This window comes from Typopeltis vanoorti, chromosome 5 (assembly GCF_054136105.1).
Source record: "Typopeltis vanoorti isolate ZY-2024b chromosome 5, IOZ_Tvanoo_1.0, whole genome shotgun sequence".
In the NCBI taxonomy this organism is placed as follows: Eukaryota; Metazoa; Arthropoda; class Arachnida; order Uropygi; family Thelyphonidae; genus Typopeltis; species Typopeltis vanoorti.
Window position 1 is genome coordinate 93,565,794 of NC_143553.1, and position 16,240 is coordinate 93,582,033.

The following is a 16,240-nucleotide window of genomic DNA, read 5'->3' on the forward strand; positions in this document are numbered from 1 at the left end:
ACGCTAAACACATTCCTTAGCCACCTGAACAAACAACATGAACACATACAATTTACCATCGAAATTGAAAATCAGAACTTGCTCCCATTCCTAGATACACTGGTCACACGTCTTCCTTCAGGCAGTCTCTCCTTCACGGTCTACTGCAAACCGACACACACACTGGCCAATACATACATGCTAATTCATACCACCACCCATCACAAAAATATGGAGTCATTAACACCCTTAAAAACAGAGCTATAATAATTTGCTCCAACCAGCAAGCTCTGAAACAGGAACTAAAAATCATCAGCGACACATTCATAAATAATGGTTATAAGAAAAATACTATCAATAAAATACTTCATAAAACATCAACAAAAAAGAATCTAGACTATAGTAAAACCATAGCCATCCCATACATTAAAGGGTTATTGGAAAAAATCAACAGAATCCTACACCATTATAACCTCAATGCCACCTTTAAACCACCTACTAAACTTAAAAACATATTCAACTCCTCTAAGGATCCTCTCCTCCTTATTAGCACATCCTGGAGTTTATTGCATCCACTGCACCTGTACCTTACTGTACATTGGTGAAACAGGACGTACAATCCCTATACATAAGAAAGAACTCCCTATACATACATAAGACACATTAAATATAACCATTTTGGTGAAGCAGGCCTCTCAGATCACGCTCTCAACACCTTACACCAAATCGACTGGAAAAGTACACGCTCTTTACACCATACAAAAACCTGGTATGAAAGAAAATTTAAGGCAGCCTGTGAAATTCTAATAAACCACCCAAATATCAACAATAATGGCGGCATGAAAATTCCAAGAATCTGGATGGCACACATTCAGCCCGCCCAATACGTAGTATCCAGCATACGTCAGGACTCTAGTCAACCTTCAGCCAATTTTGGAAACCATTTCATACCAACTGGTTGGAATGTACATGTATGATCATGGTGTTAATATACACACACACACACACAGACTTGTTGTTGCTTCCAATGTAATTTTACAACCAGTAGATAATATTAATAATAGGACTCTAGCGTTGATGTATATTTTTATTTTTCATTTCTTATTTTATTTTATTTTATATTTTATTATTTTGTTTTATTTTTATTTATTTATTTTTTTTTCACCAGAGGTCAGGCCAATAATTGTTGTAATGGTTGGTCAGTAACTTTAACAAACCATGTAGATTGTAGTATAGCTTGTTTTCTGTATATAGTGCATATGCTTCAGAAGATGACCTTGATATAAATGTCAAAAGTGGATTTTAGTTTATATTAAACTAAAGTTTTACTCAAACACGGTAGTCTCCATAATTTTCCAAAATGTATACGGATCACCGTGTAAGCCTAAAAGAAAGGATTATTCATTATATTATTCATTATCTCTTTCTCTTGGCTATTTTTCACTCTATTATCTGCACCTTTTCATTTGTATTCAGTAACAGCTTATTCTCATGCTGCATGCATTATTATTATTGTACGGGTACCTCCATGGAATCTGACGACTCATTGTGGAAGACATAGCTATCCACACAATCTGTTATATCTCTCCTTGAATCTATTAACAAACATCCTCACATCTCTACTAACCACACCTTTATTCAACTTCCAGGGATAACATCTTTTTGTGGCCCCCTCTAGCCAATTGCTGAAACATTTCCCCTACATCAATCCTATAGAACCCTTTAAGTAACTGAAATGTTTCTATCATATCCCCTCTTTTTCTCCTATTAAACCAAATTCTGATCCACACACTCCCAGTCTCTCCATAGGGAACATTCCACAGACCATTCACCATCTTGGTTGCTCACTTCTCAATCTTCTCCACTGCTTCCACATCCCAATAAATCCAGAAGTCCAGACCTGAGCACGGTAATCCAGATGTGGACTTATCAACCTTATAAAGAGGAATAATAATTTCCATATCTCTTCTTGTTAGTGTGCTCTCCAATTACCAACACAACACCTAAATATTATGGGCAACCATAGCAATATGTCCTCTAAACTTTAACTCTCTCTCTACCACCACCACCACCATCCCTAAATCTCTAGCTTCATCTGTTTCCTAGAGTACAGTTCCCTCAGTGTGATACACAACTTCTAATCTATTTATCCCTAAATGCATAACTCTATATTCCTCCACATTAAACTGGTAACCATTATCTTTTTACCATATTGAGAGCATGTTTAAATAGTCCTGCAAGTCCTCCACATTGCTTTGATTAACTGTGATATTATTCTACCTATTTTTGCATCATCAGCAAACAACTTAATATTTCCTTTCAGGTTATTTCCTATATCACTGATGTACAAATTAAACAGTAGTACCAGAAATGAACCTCATGGCACACCACTAGTCACCTGTTTTTGTCTTGATTCTGCCCCTCCATATACCACTTTTTGATATATCTGTCCAGCAGCCATCCTCTTAGCCACTTAACCAGTGTCATATCCATCCCCATTTGTTCTAATTTGTGTAACAGAGTTCCATGTGGTGTTTTCTCAAATGCCTTTTCAAAATCCAGCAGAATCATCATGTAGCCATTTCCTTTTTTCCAACTCAGCTGTCACTCTACTATTATTATTATTATTACATGACACCTCCAGGTAGTCCAATGACTCATCGAGGGAGGGCATTCACTCCACAACTCTGCATCACTCAATCCATCTACTGCCAACCACTACCACCACCACCACCTCTAGTATTTTCAAAGACAATTACAAACATCCATGCCCACGGCATGATTTGAACCCGGAGCCTTTTGGCTCGTGAGCGGATACGCTAACCACTCAGCCAACCAGGCCAGCAAAAAAAGTTATAAATAGTTATAAAGTTATAAAAAGTTGGTAAATTAAAAGTGGAATGACCAACCCTTTAGAAAGCTATGTTGTCCCTCATACAGTATCATATTTTTATCTACCCATTCTTGAATTCTCTTTTTGATCAATTTTTTCAGTACTTTTACCACCATGCCTGAGACAATGATTGGTCTATAATATGCTACTGCAGTCTTAGAACCTCCCTTACACTTACTTATTCCCTTATATTTCACCTCATTTCTTAAAATCACTTACTATCTCTTTCACCCATTATCCTTAGATTACTTGGATGTTTAGAGCTGAACTTCCAGATTTGGGTTGCAACTTTAATTTTTTTAAATATATTTTAATTTTCTTTTTTTTAATTTTGAAAGGCTTTTCTAATATGTGTAATGGTATGTATTTGTGCAATGAACAATCTATATTAGTGTCAGTTAAACGATTTTTTTTTCTCTTATAGAATGTGCTGATGTGAATCAAAGGAAGGCTTTGATGGCAGAACTAAAAATTCTCATTCATTTGGGTCAGCACCTAAATATTGTTAATCTTCTTGGTGCAGTTACAAACAATATTACAAAAGGTGAAATCTTAAAAATGTATCATTAAATATGATGTTTTGCTGTTACTAATAGTAACTAACATATTAAAAGATAAAGAAATTAATTTATGAACAATTTACAACCTGTAGATGATCAATTTTGTTATCTGGATATTTTCTACAATTTGGCTGATTTACACATTTATTTTCAGTTAGCATTTATAATTAAAAATCTGGAATTAACTAAATTGGTATCATCATAGTGAATGAATAAAAATTGGGAGGCTCTCATTGTTAAATGTGATCTTGACTGTGTCTTCAGTTCATGAAAGTGCCTATGAAGTACTTACTCGATGCAAGGTATCTATAGAATGGTAAGTACAGAAAATTCAGAACACTGATTCAGGAAATATTGGAATGACAATTTAGGTGAAGAAAGATTGGTGCAGCTTGGAGGAATGTCAAGAAATATTTATCATCAATTTCTTAACAATGCCAGACCAGATGGTTAGAGAATGTGTCTGCTCTCCAACCAACAGGCTGCTGGTTCAAATCCCACCATGGATGTTTGTGATTGCCTTTAGGTGGGAAATTAATTTCATCATCTGATGAGGCCATGCCACACATATATATCAATGTGTTCTAAAGGAATATTCCAGGAATTAACATGCCATGCTTATTCAACAATGACTTTGCAAAAGGAAAGTTCCCAAAAGAGTGGAAGAAGTGCAAAATTGTTTCACTGCACAAGCAGAGGGAGAGAGATGATGAGATTATAGCTTCAAATTATAGGCTTGTCTTTCAAGTTATAAAGTGTTGAGAGAGTTTATTATCAATATAATTTTGGCTAGAATCCAGGATTGGGTTGAAAACAGCAGGATTGTCTGTGAGAGTCAGCATGAGTTTGTTAAGGGAAAGGGGCAGGATATATTCTGTAGTATGTTGATTTTGCAGATAACTATGATATATCACATTGTAAGTTGGCATTTAAATTTATATTTAAATTGATATTCATAAAAATAGTGAGTAGGACTGGATCTTTAATAAACATCAGTTAGTTGTTATATGGGTGAGTAGTATCACAGAAGAAGGAAAGTCAAATGGTGTGCTGCAGAAGTATGTTTTTAGGACCCATTATTCTTTTTTATATGTTCAATGATGTTGGAAGAGGTTTATATGAAGGTGTACTATTATTGCCAGATAATACAAATTTGGGGAAAAGCTGTGGAAAGCAAAACCTGTTGTGCTTTTCATAGCCCCCACCAGTTTTTCTTTAGGATAATTTTCATTTTCTTTTTTTTGAAGATTTCAATAAACTTTCTGTGCAGATAAATGAGTCTGGCAGTTCAACATTGCAAAGTTAAGGCTTTGAAATTCAGAAAAAAAAAATTCCTGAAGGAGAACTTTCGACCATAAACGGTTAATGGTGAGAAATTGGATATTTATTTGGTCATTAAGTATTATAAAAATACAGATTAAAAGAAACTAAGCTGATTCATTACAGATCACTTGGTATCTTCAGGATAAAATATATAAATATGTGGCTGGCAAATACAAAATATAAATTAACAAGTTATGTTTAAAGAATCTTGTGACATCACAAGACTCTTGAAACATTGCCTTCAATCTAATTACTTTAAATGGAACCATCATATCAACAAAAAAAGTTTTTGGTCTATCCATGGGAAGTCCATTATCTCCCCTCATACACTGATCTCCATGGAAAATTTAGAGAAAAAGTGTCTTTATCATCTGAAAACATAGAATTGCTGATTTAAACAGTTTTATCAGTTCATTCAACCAAAAATTAAAATTGACTTCAGAAGTTGAAAACAAATGCAAACTACCCTTTCTGGATGTCCTCACTTTAGAAACTTCTGAAAACAGTTTCCCATTAGATGTTTACTGAAAGTCCACAGAAAATAGGAATCCTTCATATTCTCAAAAATCATGCTATCTCTATCCTCAAAGATAAAGACAAGAAAAATGAAGAATTACAATTTCCATTCAACCAACTTATTTTCAATGAATATCCAAAAAAAATACTGTTCTAAAAAAATACTATTCTCCAGTCCTGCTCTGCAGCCAAATCCTGACATATACTATAGAGACTCAGTTTCAGTATTTTGCATTGGTAGTCTTTCAATGAAAATTGCTAATCTCCTCAAATTTCATAACATCAGAGTGGCATTCAAACCTATTCTCACCATGCATAGCCTCCTTTGCTCTTCACAGGACAATAATCCCTACAAACATCCTTGGGTTTACAGAATCCCATGTTCCTGTGACCTTTCTGGAAGTCTGAGATAAGGGAAAAAAAAAAGGAACATGTCAGCGATGTGTTGCATAATAAGGAGGAAAGATCAGGTTTACATCCTATCATACACATGACAGCGATTTGAACAAGACCTCTCTGCTTTATCTAGAAAAAACTTCCTTTCCCTTGTCAGATAAAAGAATTCACTATAATCATTGTTGCTCATGGTTCACTTAATAAGAATCAAGATTTATTAGATCTCTTCATATCCTAGATTTCAACTAATCATATTCAAACAGTGTTAGTTTGAATTTATATATTTCTATCATTTATAATATAGTGGTTTTTTCCAGCTTTGCTTATTTATTTATATTTTGTATTTTCCAACAATACACTTATATTTTACCTCAAAGAAACCAAATGCTATCTATGTTGAAACTAGTTGGTTTCTTTTAATCTGTGTATATGTTTTTTAATCCTTAAAAACCAAATAAAAACCAGTTTCTCATCATTATCAAAGATATGCTGTATATTGCTCTCTATGGGACAACAATCCCTTCTACAAACATCCTTGGGTTTACAGATGTAAACCCAAGGATATTTGTTCAAGGCCACAGGAACATGGGATTACAGAATCCCATGTTCCTGTGGCTTTTCTTATTAAACAAGTCATGTTTTTCTTACTCATTTTCTAGATAAGGCATAGAGGTCTTATTTTCATACTAAAATCATACGTTTGTGTATATTTTTTAATTCTTAACAACCAAATAAAAACCAGTTTCTCATCATTATCAAAGATATGCTGTATATTGATGATGGAATTTTTTCACTTGGTTATGCTATAAATTAAAGATACCAAGAAATTATATACTTGGTTTAATTCGTTTTCAAAGTGTAAGCAAACAAACTTTGTGCCTGAAATATTTTCAAGACTGAGGCAACTCATGGTAAAGGTGGTATGACTTCACATCATTTGCTTTAGTATCCCATAATGCAAAGCACATCTCCTTGCAGACATGTATAAAGCTATGCATTATGGGATGGGGCACTACCCAGACTGGTTTCGATCTTTATTGAGGTGAAAAAGTAAAGGTTTGCTTGTCATAGGCCTAGAATAGTTAGTATAGGGGGTGCAAGAGAGCCTGATAGTATTAGGAGAAAAAAAAGACAGATAGATATCATGAGAGTGAGAGAGAAAAGGCCTCAGCTCTTTTATATCATCATATAGCCAAACAGTTTTCCTTTTTCACCAATCTCATATAGATGAAACAACCAAAAAACCAATTGAAACTAAAACGCAAAGATGACTGATACCCAGGTGGTTAGCCCCATCTGGGTTAACCTCCTTGAGTTGGTCTTCTCTGCCTGTGATTGCTCTCTCCAGTCATCACTGCAATTCACCATAAGACTACATTGAATTAAGAGGATGGAACTATTTAAAAAACCTCTCATAGCAAGAATAGGCAGAATTTTATCTCCTCCCTGGTAAATATTACATAATGTGGGTGGTCTACACCATCTAGTGATAAACTTGATATCTCCTAAAATGCTTCTTTCTAAATACAAAAACGTCTGACTGAACAATAAAATTTCCACAATACAATATTATATTATAAAGCATTTCGATGTCATATTGCTGGTTTTCGAATCCATGTTTTTTCTAACCTTCCATAAATGTATTTTAATTCATTAATTATAAAATTCAAAATTCTCTTCCTATTGCTGACAGGTGGTGGGTATTGTAAAAAAAAATAACCTGTTCTGTTGTAAATAGTGGCATGGTCAACACATTACATAATCTGTTCCAAATACACAGAGCAAGAAGGCAGCTGTAGAATGCATGTTCTACTGTTTCTAATTGGTAACAGATGTTACCAATTAGAAACAATTGTTCTCCGATGTTAAAGTACCTCCATTTGATGGCCTTGACTGGAAGGCAACCATATGCAATTCTCCAAGCAAGATCCTTTCTGTTAGGGTACCCTTGGAACTTCATCAAGTTATGAAACAAAATATTGTTATCAGTACCCAAATGTGGAACTTCGCAGTGAAAGAGATTAAAGATTTCTTTATACCAAATTTTACTTTTTTTAATGGAAAGAATGTCAATTCAAGAGTGTTCTAGCATTCCTGAATTCAGGAATACCATCTAGTTTATCACTAGATGGTGTTCCTGAATACTACAACACAGAGTGTTGTAGTATTCAGGAACAATCTCAGCCTTTGGACCTTTATAATCATTAACTCCAAACAGGGGGGAAGACGAAAACCCAAGTAGTACAGGAGAAGGTCTGCACATGTGTGACTAGTTTGCACTATTTTATGAATTTTTGAAGCTGTATTGCTTAAAGAGCAGAATTTTAAGACTGGAAGTCCAAATCCTCCATGCTTTGTTGATTGTTGAAAAAATTCCTTTTTAACTTTTTGGTATCGGCTAGACCAAAAAAATTGCAGAGGTTTACTATATAATTGCTTTTCTTCAGCTTCTGTGATGTCTGCAACATTTATTATATACAACTGAGCAGGAAAGATAATGGCTTTAGAAGAAAGGGAGAGCAGCCCTATTTTCCAAGTTCTTGTATATAAGTTCTTAGACTGGCAATATTGGGTAAGTGGAGAAGGGAATTCCAAGTATAATGAGGGGTTCTCTCTTTGGGGTTAGTCCAAAAGGAATGCCTCCAAGATCTCACTTTCCATAAACTTTTAATTTTGTCTTGTCTGCATTAATAATTAATCTGCTGCTTTTGCCAAATTTTTCTAAAATACCAAAATATATATATATATGGAATCATTATCCTTCAAAGTTCTGACTACACCATCAGCATATGCTAATATCTTAATTTCCTTTTTAGTTGAAGAAACTGTTATTCCTCACACAGCATGTGTATTGTTGACTTGTTGTAAGAAAGGTTCAAGAACCAATGCAAAGAGCAGTGGACTGAGAGGGCAACCTTGCTTGACTCCTTTTTGAATTTTTACTGGGTCTGACAGAAACCCATTACTAGGAGGCAGGTGGTTGAATTTGCATAGGCTCCTTTGATAACAGATAGCAGTTTCTTACCTACACCAATTTTCTGGAGGATGTGGAATAGAAAGGGATGCCAGACATTATCGAATGCTTGAGTAAGGTCTACTGATATCACTACCATTGGTGCTTTTTCATGTTAACTAAGCGGATTAGATCACGTAGCAGAAATAGATTAAATTCTACTGCGCGACCTGCTGCTCCATACACCTGTGTGCTTTTAATTATATATTTCATTCCCACTTTGAGCCTGTTATTGATAATGAGGAAAAATATCTTGTAGTCAGTATTAGATAGAGAAATAGGTCTCCAGCTGATGATTAACGTGTGATCTCTATTAGGTTTAGGATGAGGACAGTATGACTTGCTACAAATTCACTTGGTATGTGTCCTGATGAGAGAAAGGAATTAAACAGTGTAACTAAAATAGGAAGAATAAAATCCCAGACCTCGTGATAAAGTTCTATCTCTAGACCATCAGGGTCCTGTGGATTTTCTTGTCTAGCATTCTTCATAGGCTGTGGTAACTTCAGATGCTGTAATGGGGCTGTCAAGCCCATTTTGGATATGAACAGGAAAGCCATTAATGTTCCAAGAGTTATAATTTCGAACAGTACTATTGTCTTCAAACAGATTTTTGTAGTGTTTTTGAAAGGAGTCAAGGATGTCATTAGTGGTGGACATGTCTTCTCCATCAATACAGATTTCAGCGATAGTCCTTTCTTTGCTAAATTTTATAAATTGTCTATTGAAGAATGCAGCTGGAGGGCTATCTGCTAAGTGCTGTTGTATTCTTATCTTAAAATTTCTTTCTTCTACTTGTTTCTGCCTTTCCAGTTCTATCTCTATGTTAATGTTTCTAATGACGTTGCTACATTCTATGCTATTGCATTGGTTTGTTACAAACCAGCTTCTCTCTTTATACAGATCTTTCAACTTTTTCCTTTTGAGTAAAGCCTGTTCTTTTCCCCATTCCATCATATTCTGCTTTACTGCTTGTTTGAATTTTAACCACATATCCCAATTCCAGGGAACATTATTCCAATTCAAACAGAGGGTCTGAAATTTAGTTGAAAAGATCAACAGAAAATTTGGTGGAAGTCCCCATGGTCCAGAAGAGATCTCTACTTTTTCCATGCAATGGAACTTAAGTATAACTAGATTATGATCTGACATGTTGATGTCAAGATGTTTTATCTGAATTATCCTATTTATAAGAGAAGAAGAGATATAAATTTGATCAATATGAGTACCAATACCTTGATTCAAGTATGTGTATGCCTGGAGATTAGGATTGCAAATCCTCCATATTTTTCTACTAGTCGAGCATTGTGAAGACATGTTTTTAACTGTGCATATCCCACTTTTCGACTCCTGGGGGGTGTTCTCCTATTTTGTCTAATATGGGATTTTTAGGTGCAATTCCAGTCTCCAACTGCTACGATGTAGTGGGCACCATATAACTATTGCTCCATTTCCTGGAGGGATTTTCATCTAGCTGTTCCATTGGATGAAGCATAAACATTTATAAACCTTATTACACATCCACAGTATTTCCAATCTATTGTCAAGATTCTTCCTTCTGCATCCCTTTGGGTATTACAGAATGACCCAAGGAGGGGGGGGAAATAAGAACTCCTACTCCAGCCCTGTTAAATCTTTTAAATCTCCAATAAGAAAGAAGTGGATATCTATCTGATAAACTTTTTATATCTGCAGAAATATGTTTCTTGGAGAAACAAAAACCTGATATGGCATAGCATAAGTTTCCATATAGTTTCGACCTTTATCAAGGTCTCTTCAGTGGGAGCCAGACCCAGAAGTGATATTAAGGTAGATATAATGCAGAAGTCATATTTCCATATACAAGTTGCCAAAGGGTGTCACACTTTATTATTAAATTACTCTGTATTAGAGAAAAGTTGTTGGAAGTTATTCCACTTGGTTATACTATAAATTAAAGATACCAAGAAATTATATACTTGGTTTAATCCTTTTTTACAATTATAAGCAAACAAAGTTTGCACCTGAAGTATTTTCAGGACTGGGTCAACTCGTGGTAAAGGTGGTATTACTTCACATCACTTGTCTTAGTATCTCATAATATAAAGCACACCTCCTTGCAGACATGCATAAAGCTATGCATTATGGGATAGGTCACTACCCAGACTGGATTTGACCTTTATTGAGTTCTCATCAGTGGGGGCCAGACACAGAGGTGATACCAAGGTTGAAGTATCACATTCAAGGTTGAAGTATCACATTGCAGAAGTTGTATTTTCCTATATGAGTAGCCAAAAGGTGTCACATTTCATTCTTAAAATACTCTGGATTAGAGATAGTTGTTGGAAGTTTTTCCACTTCCTTATACTATAAATTAAAGATACCAAGAAATTATATACTTGGTTTATTCCTTTTTCCAAGTGTAAGCAAACAGAGACATGAGTTGTCGCAGTCCTGAAAATACTTTAGGTGCAAACTTTGTTTGCTTAGACTTGGAAAAAGAATACATTTCATGGGGATATATTGAAGATATTGAAAAAGATAATAGATCTGAATGTGTTGGTAGACAAGGACCACAGGAGAATTGTAAGAACAGAAATAGATTATGGCAGTGGTGAGAAGTACAATTGACTTTTGGAAGGGACCTAGAGAATCACAGATTCATCGAGGGAGGCCACATACAACACACACACTATCATACTTATTCTTGAATTCATTCACACTGCTTGCACATGCCACATCAAATGGCAATCCATTTCAATCATGCATCACTCTATGAGAGAAAAATCTAGCCCTCATCCCTTTCTCAGTGGCATTCATTCTCAGCTTCCAAGGATGCCCACTTGTCCTTTCCCCACCCTCCATAAAATGAAAAATTCCATCAACTGAAATCCTGTATTTTCCTTTCAGAAGGTTGTATGTCTCAGTCTGTCTTCATAATCAGTATTCAGCAATCCTGATATCATTTTTAACGTTCTCCTTTCCACTCTCTCTCCACTGTATCAGAATCGCTATGGAAACTAGAAGACCAGACCTGCACACAATAGTCCAAGTGAGGTTTTATCAAGGCTTTGTAAAGAGACAAAATGACATCCTTATCTTTACATTTGTAAGTTCATTTCAGCATTGCATTCGTGTGTAGTTTTGACTTACTTGGACTATTTTGTGCAGGTCTGGTCTTCTAGTTTCTGTAGCAATTCTGATACAGTGGAGAGAGAGTGGAAAGGAGAACGTTAAAAATGATATCAGGATTGCTGAATACTGATTATGAAGACAGACTGAGACATACAAACTTCTGAAAGGAAAATACAGGATTTCAGTTGATGGAATTTTTCATTTTATGGAGGGTGGGGAAAGGACAAGTGGGCATCCTTGGAAGCTGAGAATGAATGCCACTGAGAAGGGGATGAGGGCTAGATTTTTCTCTCATAGAGTGATGCATGATTAAAATGGATTGCCATTTGATGTGGCATGTGCAAGCAGTGTGAATGAATTCAAGAATAAGTATGATAGTGTGTGTATGTTGTATGTGGCCTCCCTCGATGAATCTGTGATTCTCTAGGTCCCTTCCAAAAGTCAATTGTACTTCTCACCACTGCCATAATCTATTTCTGTTCTTACAATTCTCCTATGGTCCTTGTCTACCATCACATTCAGATCTATTATCTTTTTCAATATCTTCAATATATCCCCACGAAATGTATTCTTTTTCCAAGTGTAAGCAAACAAAGTTTGTTCCTGAAATATTTTCAGGACTGAGGCAACTTGTGGTAAAGGTGGTATGACTCCATGAATGATTAGAATTCGTGTGTAGAGGCTTAAGTGCTGTGAAGACATCATGTGCCTCCAACATGATTTCAGCATTGCAGTTATCTTTTGAGTGTATTTGCATTCTTTGCAACATGGCCCATGAACTTCAACTTGCTATCTACTAACACTCCAAGATCTCTAGCTTCATCAGTTTCTTCTAGCATAATCCCACCAATATAATACGACATTGGATATCTAACCATGCCAAAGTACAGGAATTTACATTTACCGACATCCATTTTCCCATTCCCACAATTCCAGCCTATTCAAATAACTCTGCAAGTACTGCATATCAACAGCATTCCTGATTACTTTACCCATCTTTGCATTATCAGCAAATAGCTGTATGTCTCCTGTCAAATCCTTCTCAGTATTATTAATGTTCAGATTAAATAAAGTGGACAGCATCCTTATGCTACACCACTAGTTACCTTAAATCTTGCAGACTCACATCCCCCATATACCAGTTTTTGATATCTGTCAGTCAACCATCCTCTTAACCATGCTAATATTTTATAATCCAAACCCATATTCTCCTATTTATGCAACATTCTTCTATGTTGTATTCTGTCAAAAGCTTTAGCAAAATCAAACAGTATAATTTCTCTTGTCTTGTTTCAATGGTAACATTATTATAGAGTGTGAGCAAGCTGTAAAAACATGACCTTCCCTTAGTAAAACCCATTCTGTCCATTGCAAAGTAGAGATTCAATGTCAACCCATTTCTGAATGTGAGCCTTAACCAATTTTTCCAAAATCTTCACCACCACTCCTGAGATCCTGATTGGTCGATAGTTGGATACATTGGTCTTTGCACCACCCTTGTGCAATGAGATAACTATACATTCTTTCTTTCCATTCCTGCAGAATCTTCCATGTTCTGAGATTCAAATTATATAGCCTGGTCAAAGGAATAGCCAGTTCAACTGAACACTCTTTTAGCACTCATACTGATATTCCATCACTCCCTATTGCTGAATTCTTATTCATTTTGTGCAACAAACTGAATAAGAATTCAGCAATGGAGAGGAGGTAGCAGTGACTCAATTTCATACACCAGGTTGATAGCTTTTAGCAAAATGGACCCTCATTAGTCGATCAACCTCTTTCGCATCTGTCACTCTCAAACCAGTTGCGTTTCGAAGAGTTATTCTTTCATATTCATTCTTTCTTTTATTTGCAGCATATCAGTAGCATTCTTGTGGGTTCTCTTTAGCTTGCATAGCCAGTTTATTTTCATACTCACGCTTTTAATACTCATGCTGCTTATAATTTTCGTAATGGACATCATCCTTATGTGCACATGCTATTATTACTATTATTATTATTATTCAGGCCTCCATGGAGTCAAAAGACTCAGTGCGGGAGGTCCTTCCTAGGAAACACAAAGTCTATATCAAGACTCATCGTGGGAGGTCCCTCCTAGAACACACAGTCTATCAAACCACTACTTAAACTCATTAACCATTCTCGCACTCATCACTCTATCAGGCAATGCATTCCATGGTTCAACCACCCTCCATGCAAAGAAGCCACTCCTCACCGTCTTGCCATAGCTTTCTTTCGTAACTTACAGGGATGGCCCCTTGTCATCACTCCTTCCCGCTGTTCAACCAAGCGAAAGAACTCCCCAGCGTCAACTCTGTAACCACCTCTCAACAGTTTAAAAGTCTCAATCATATCACCTCTCCTTTTTTCTATCTACCAATTCTGCAGTCCACATTCCCTCGGCCGATCCTTGTAACTAACATTGTACAATCCTGAAACCATCTTTGTTATCTGCCTCTGTACCCTTTCCACAGTTAATTTATCCCCTTCAAATCCTAGGGACCAAATCTGAGAACAATACTCTAAGTGAGATCTGATCAGAGTCTTATACAACAGAATGATAACTCTTTCATCTCTGCAGGTCAGCGTCCTTCTCAGTATTGCAGCAATCCTCTGTGTTACCTTCACCAAATTTGCAATATGTCCCCTGAATTTCAGCTTTCTATCAATCATCAACCCAGATCTATTGACTTGCCTACTTCCTCCAGTACAATTCCTCCAATAGAGAATGAAGGATCCCATCAATGTATTCCAAACTTCAAGACTTTACATTCTGCTGCATTAAACTGACACCCCCCCCCCATCTGTCTAGCTTATTCAAATCCTCTTGCAGGGTCACTACATCTGCACTATTACTAATAACCCTTCCCTGTTTCATATCATCCGCAAACAACTGAATATCCCCCTGCAATCCACTGACAATGTTATTGATATAATGGTTAAACAATATAGGTCCCAGTACTGAGCCCTGTGGGACCCCACTTGTAACTTTTTGCCTCCTTGAAACTGCCCAACCATACACAACTTTCTGATACCTATCGGACAGCCAATCCTGAATCCAGTTCACCAACCTGACATCCAAACTCATGTGCTGCAACTTAAATATCAGCTTATCATGTGCCACCCTGTCAAATGCCTTCGCTAAATCCAAGGAAATGGCAGTATATACCTTTCCCTCATCTAATGCTCTTGTAATTTTATTATAAAAGGTTAGCATATTACTAAAACAAGAGTGCCCCTTAACAAATCCATGTTGACTCTCACAGATAATATTACCCTCATGTGCCCAATGCTGTATATGGTCCCTCACTAATTTTTCCAAGATCTTGGCAACTACTGATGACACACAAACTGGCCTATAATTAACACTTCCAGTCTGCTATCCTCTTTATGCAATGGCACTATCTTACCCTCCTTCCATTCCCTGGGCACCTTTCAAATAGCCCGACTTTCATTGAAAAGCCAGGTCAAAGGAGCTGTCAATTTCTTAGCACATTCTCTCAAAAACTTGTGGTGAAACACCATCCGGTCCAACAGATTTACTGACATCCAGAGTACTCAGTATTTGGAACACACTCTCCTCCTGCACCTCTAAACCTTGAACCTACCCTATCCCTCTAGTATTAAAATTTACTCCTCCAGGATGACATACTCTAATAAAATGTTCATTGAACAATTCCACTATGTCCTCTGCATCAGTCATTCTATTTGCATTTCTATCCCACAATGTCATTCTTCCACAATCATTCCTCCTCCTACTGGCGACATTGCTAAAAAATTCCCTAGGATTTTATTTAGATCTTTGGGCCAATCTTTTCTCATATTCTAGTTTCACCTTCCTTACCATACTGGTCACTCTCCTGTGTCTTATATTCCTCATGCATCTGCTCTTCACCTTTCTCCTTATATCTCTTCCATAGCCTCTTTTTCACATACAGTTCCTGTTTAATATTGTTTGTCATCCACTTTACACCAAATTGTGTCCTCTTCTTCACACTTGTGAAATACAGCTTACTATTGCTGCTAACAAGTATTCCTTCACGATTTCCCAAGCACTAATGATATCCTGGCCTTCCAATCCCTCCATGCAACTTCCCCAAGTTGATATCAAAGACTATTATAATTACCTGCCTTATAATTCCACACACACACACACGTTCCCGTCTCTTTGATACTCCTGCATGTCTATTCATCTTCCCTGTCAAAACCATATGGTCACTCTCTCCAACTGGTAGGAGAGACGTCATCTTGGAATTATTAACTCTTCTGATGCTATGACCACATCTAAAACTCTTGAACCTCTTGTTCCCTCTATTACATGTTGCCTAAGACATTTGTCCCTCAATAATTCTAGAAATTCCATTCCCTTGCATCTTCCTCTCCGCAATTTATACTGCTGGAGTTAAAATCTCCTATAACAATCATTCTTCTTGCACTTGCCAA

At 36.3% G+C, this 16,240-nt stretch overlaps 1 protein-coding gene across 4 annotated transcripts in view; it reads left to right on the top strand.

Annotated features, from left to right (window-relative positions):
* Positions 1-16,240, top strand: part of LOC150106656 (vascular endothelial growth factor receptor 1-like) — a 672,835-nt gene that overhangs the window by 474,618 nt on the left and 181,977 nt on the right. For all 4 annotated transcript variants that reach the window (XM_090392613.1, XM_090392614.1, XM_090392616.1 and 1 more), the window contains one exon: positions 3,297-3,416. In XM_090392613.1, the coding sequence (XP_090248739.1) occupies positions 3,297-3,416 (120 nt within the window). The remainder of the gene's footprint in view (positions 1-3,296; positions 3,417-16,240) is intronic.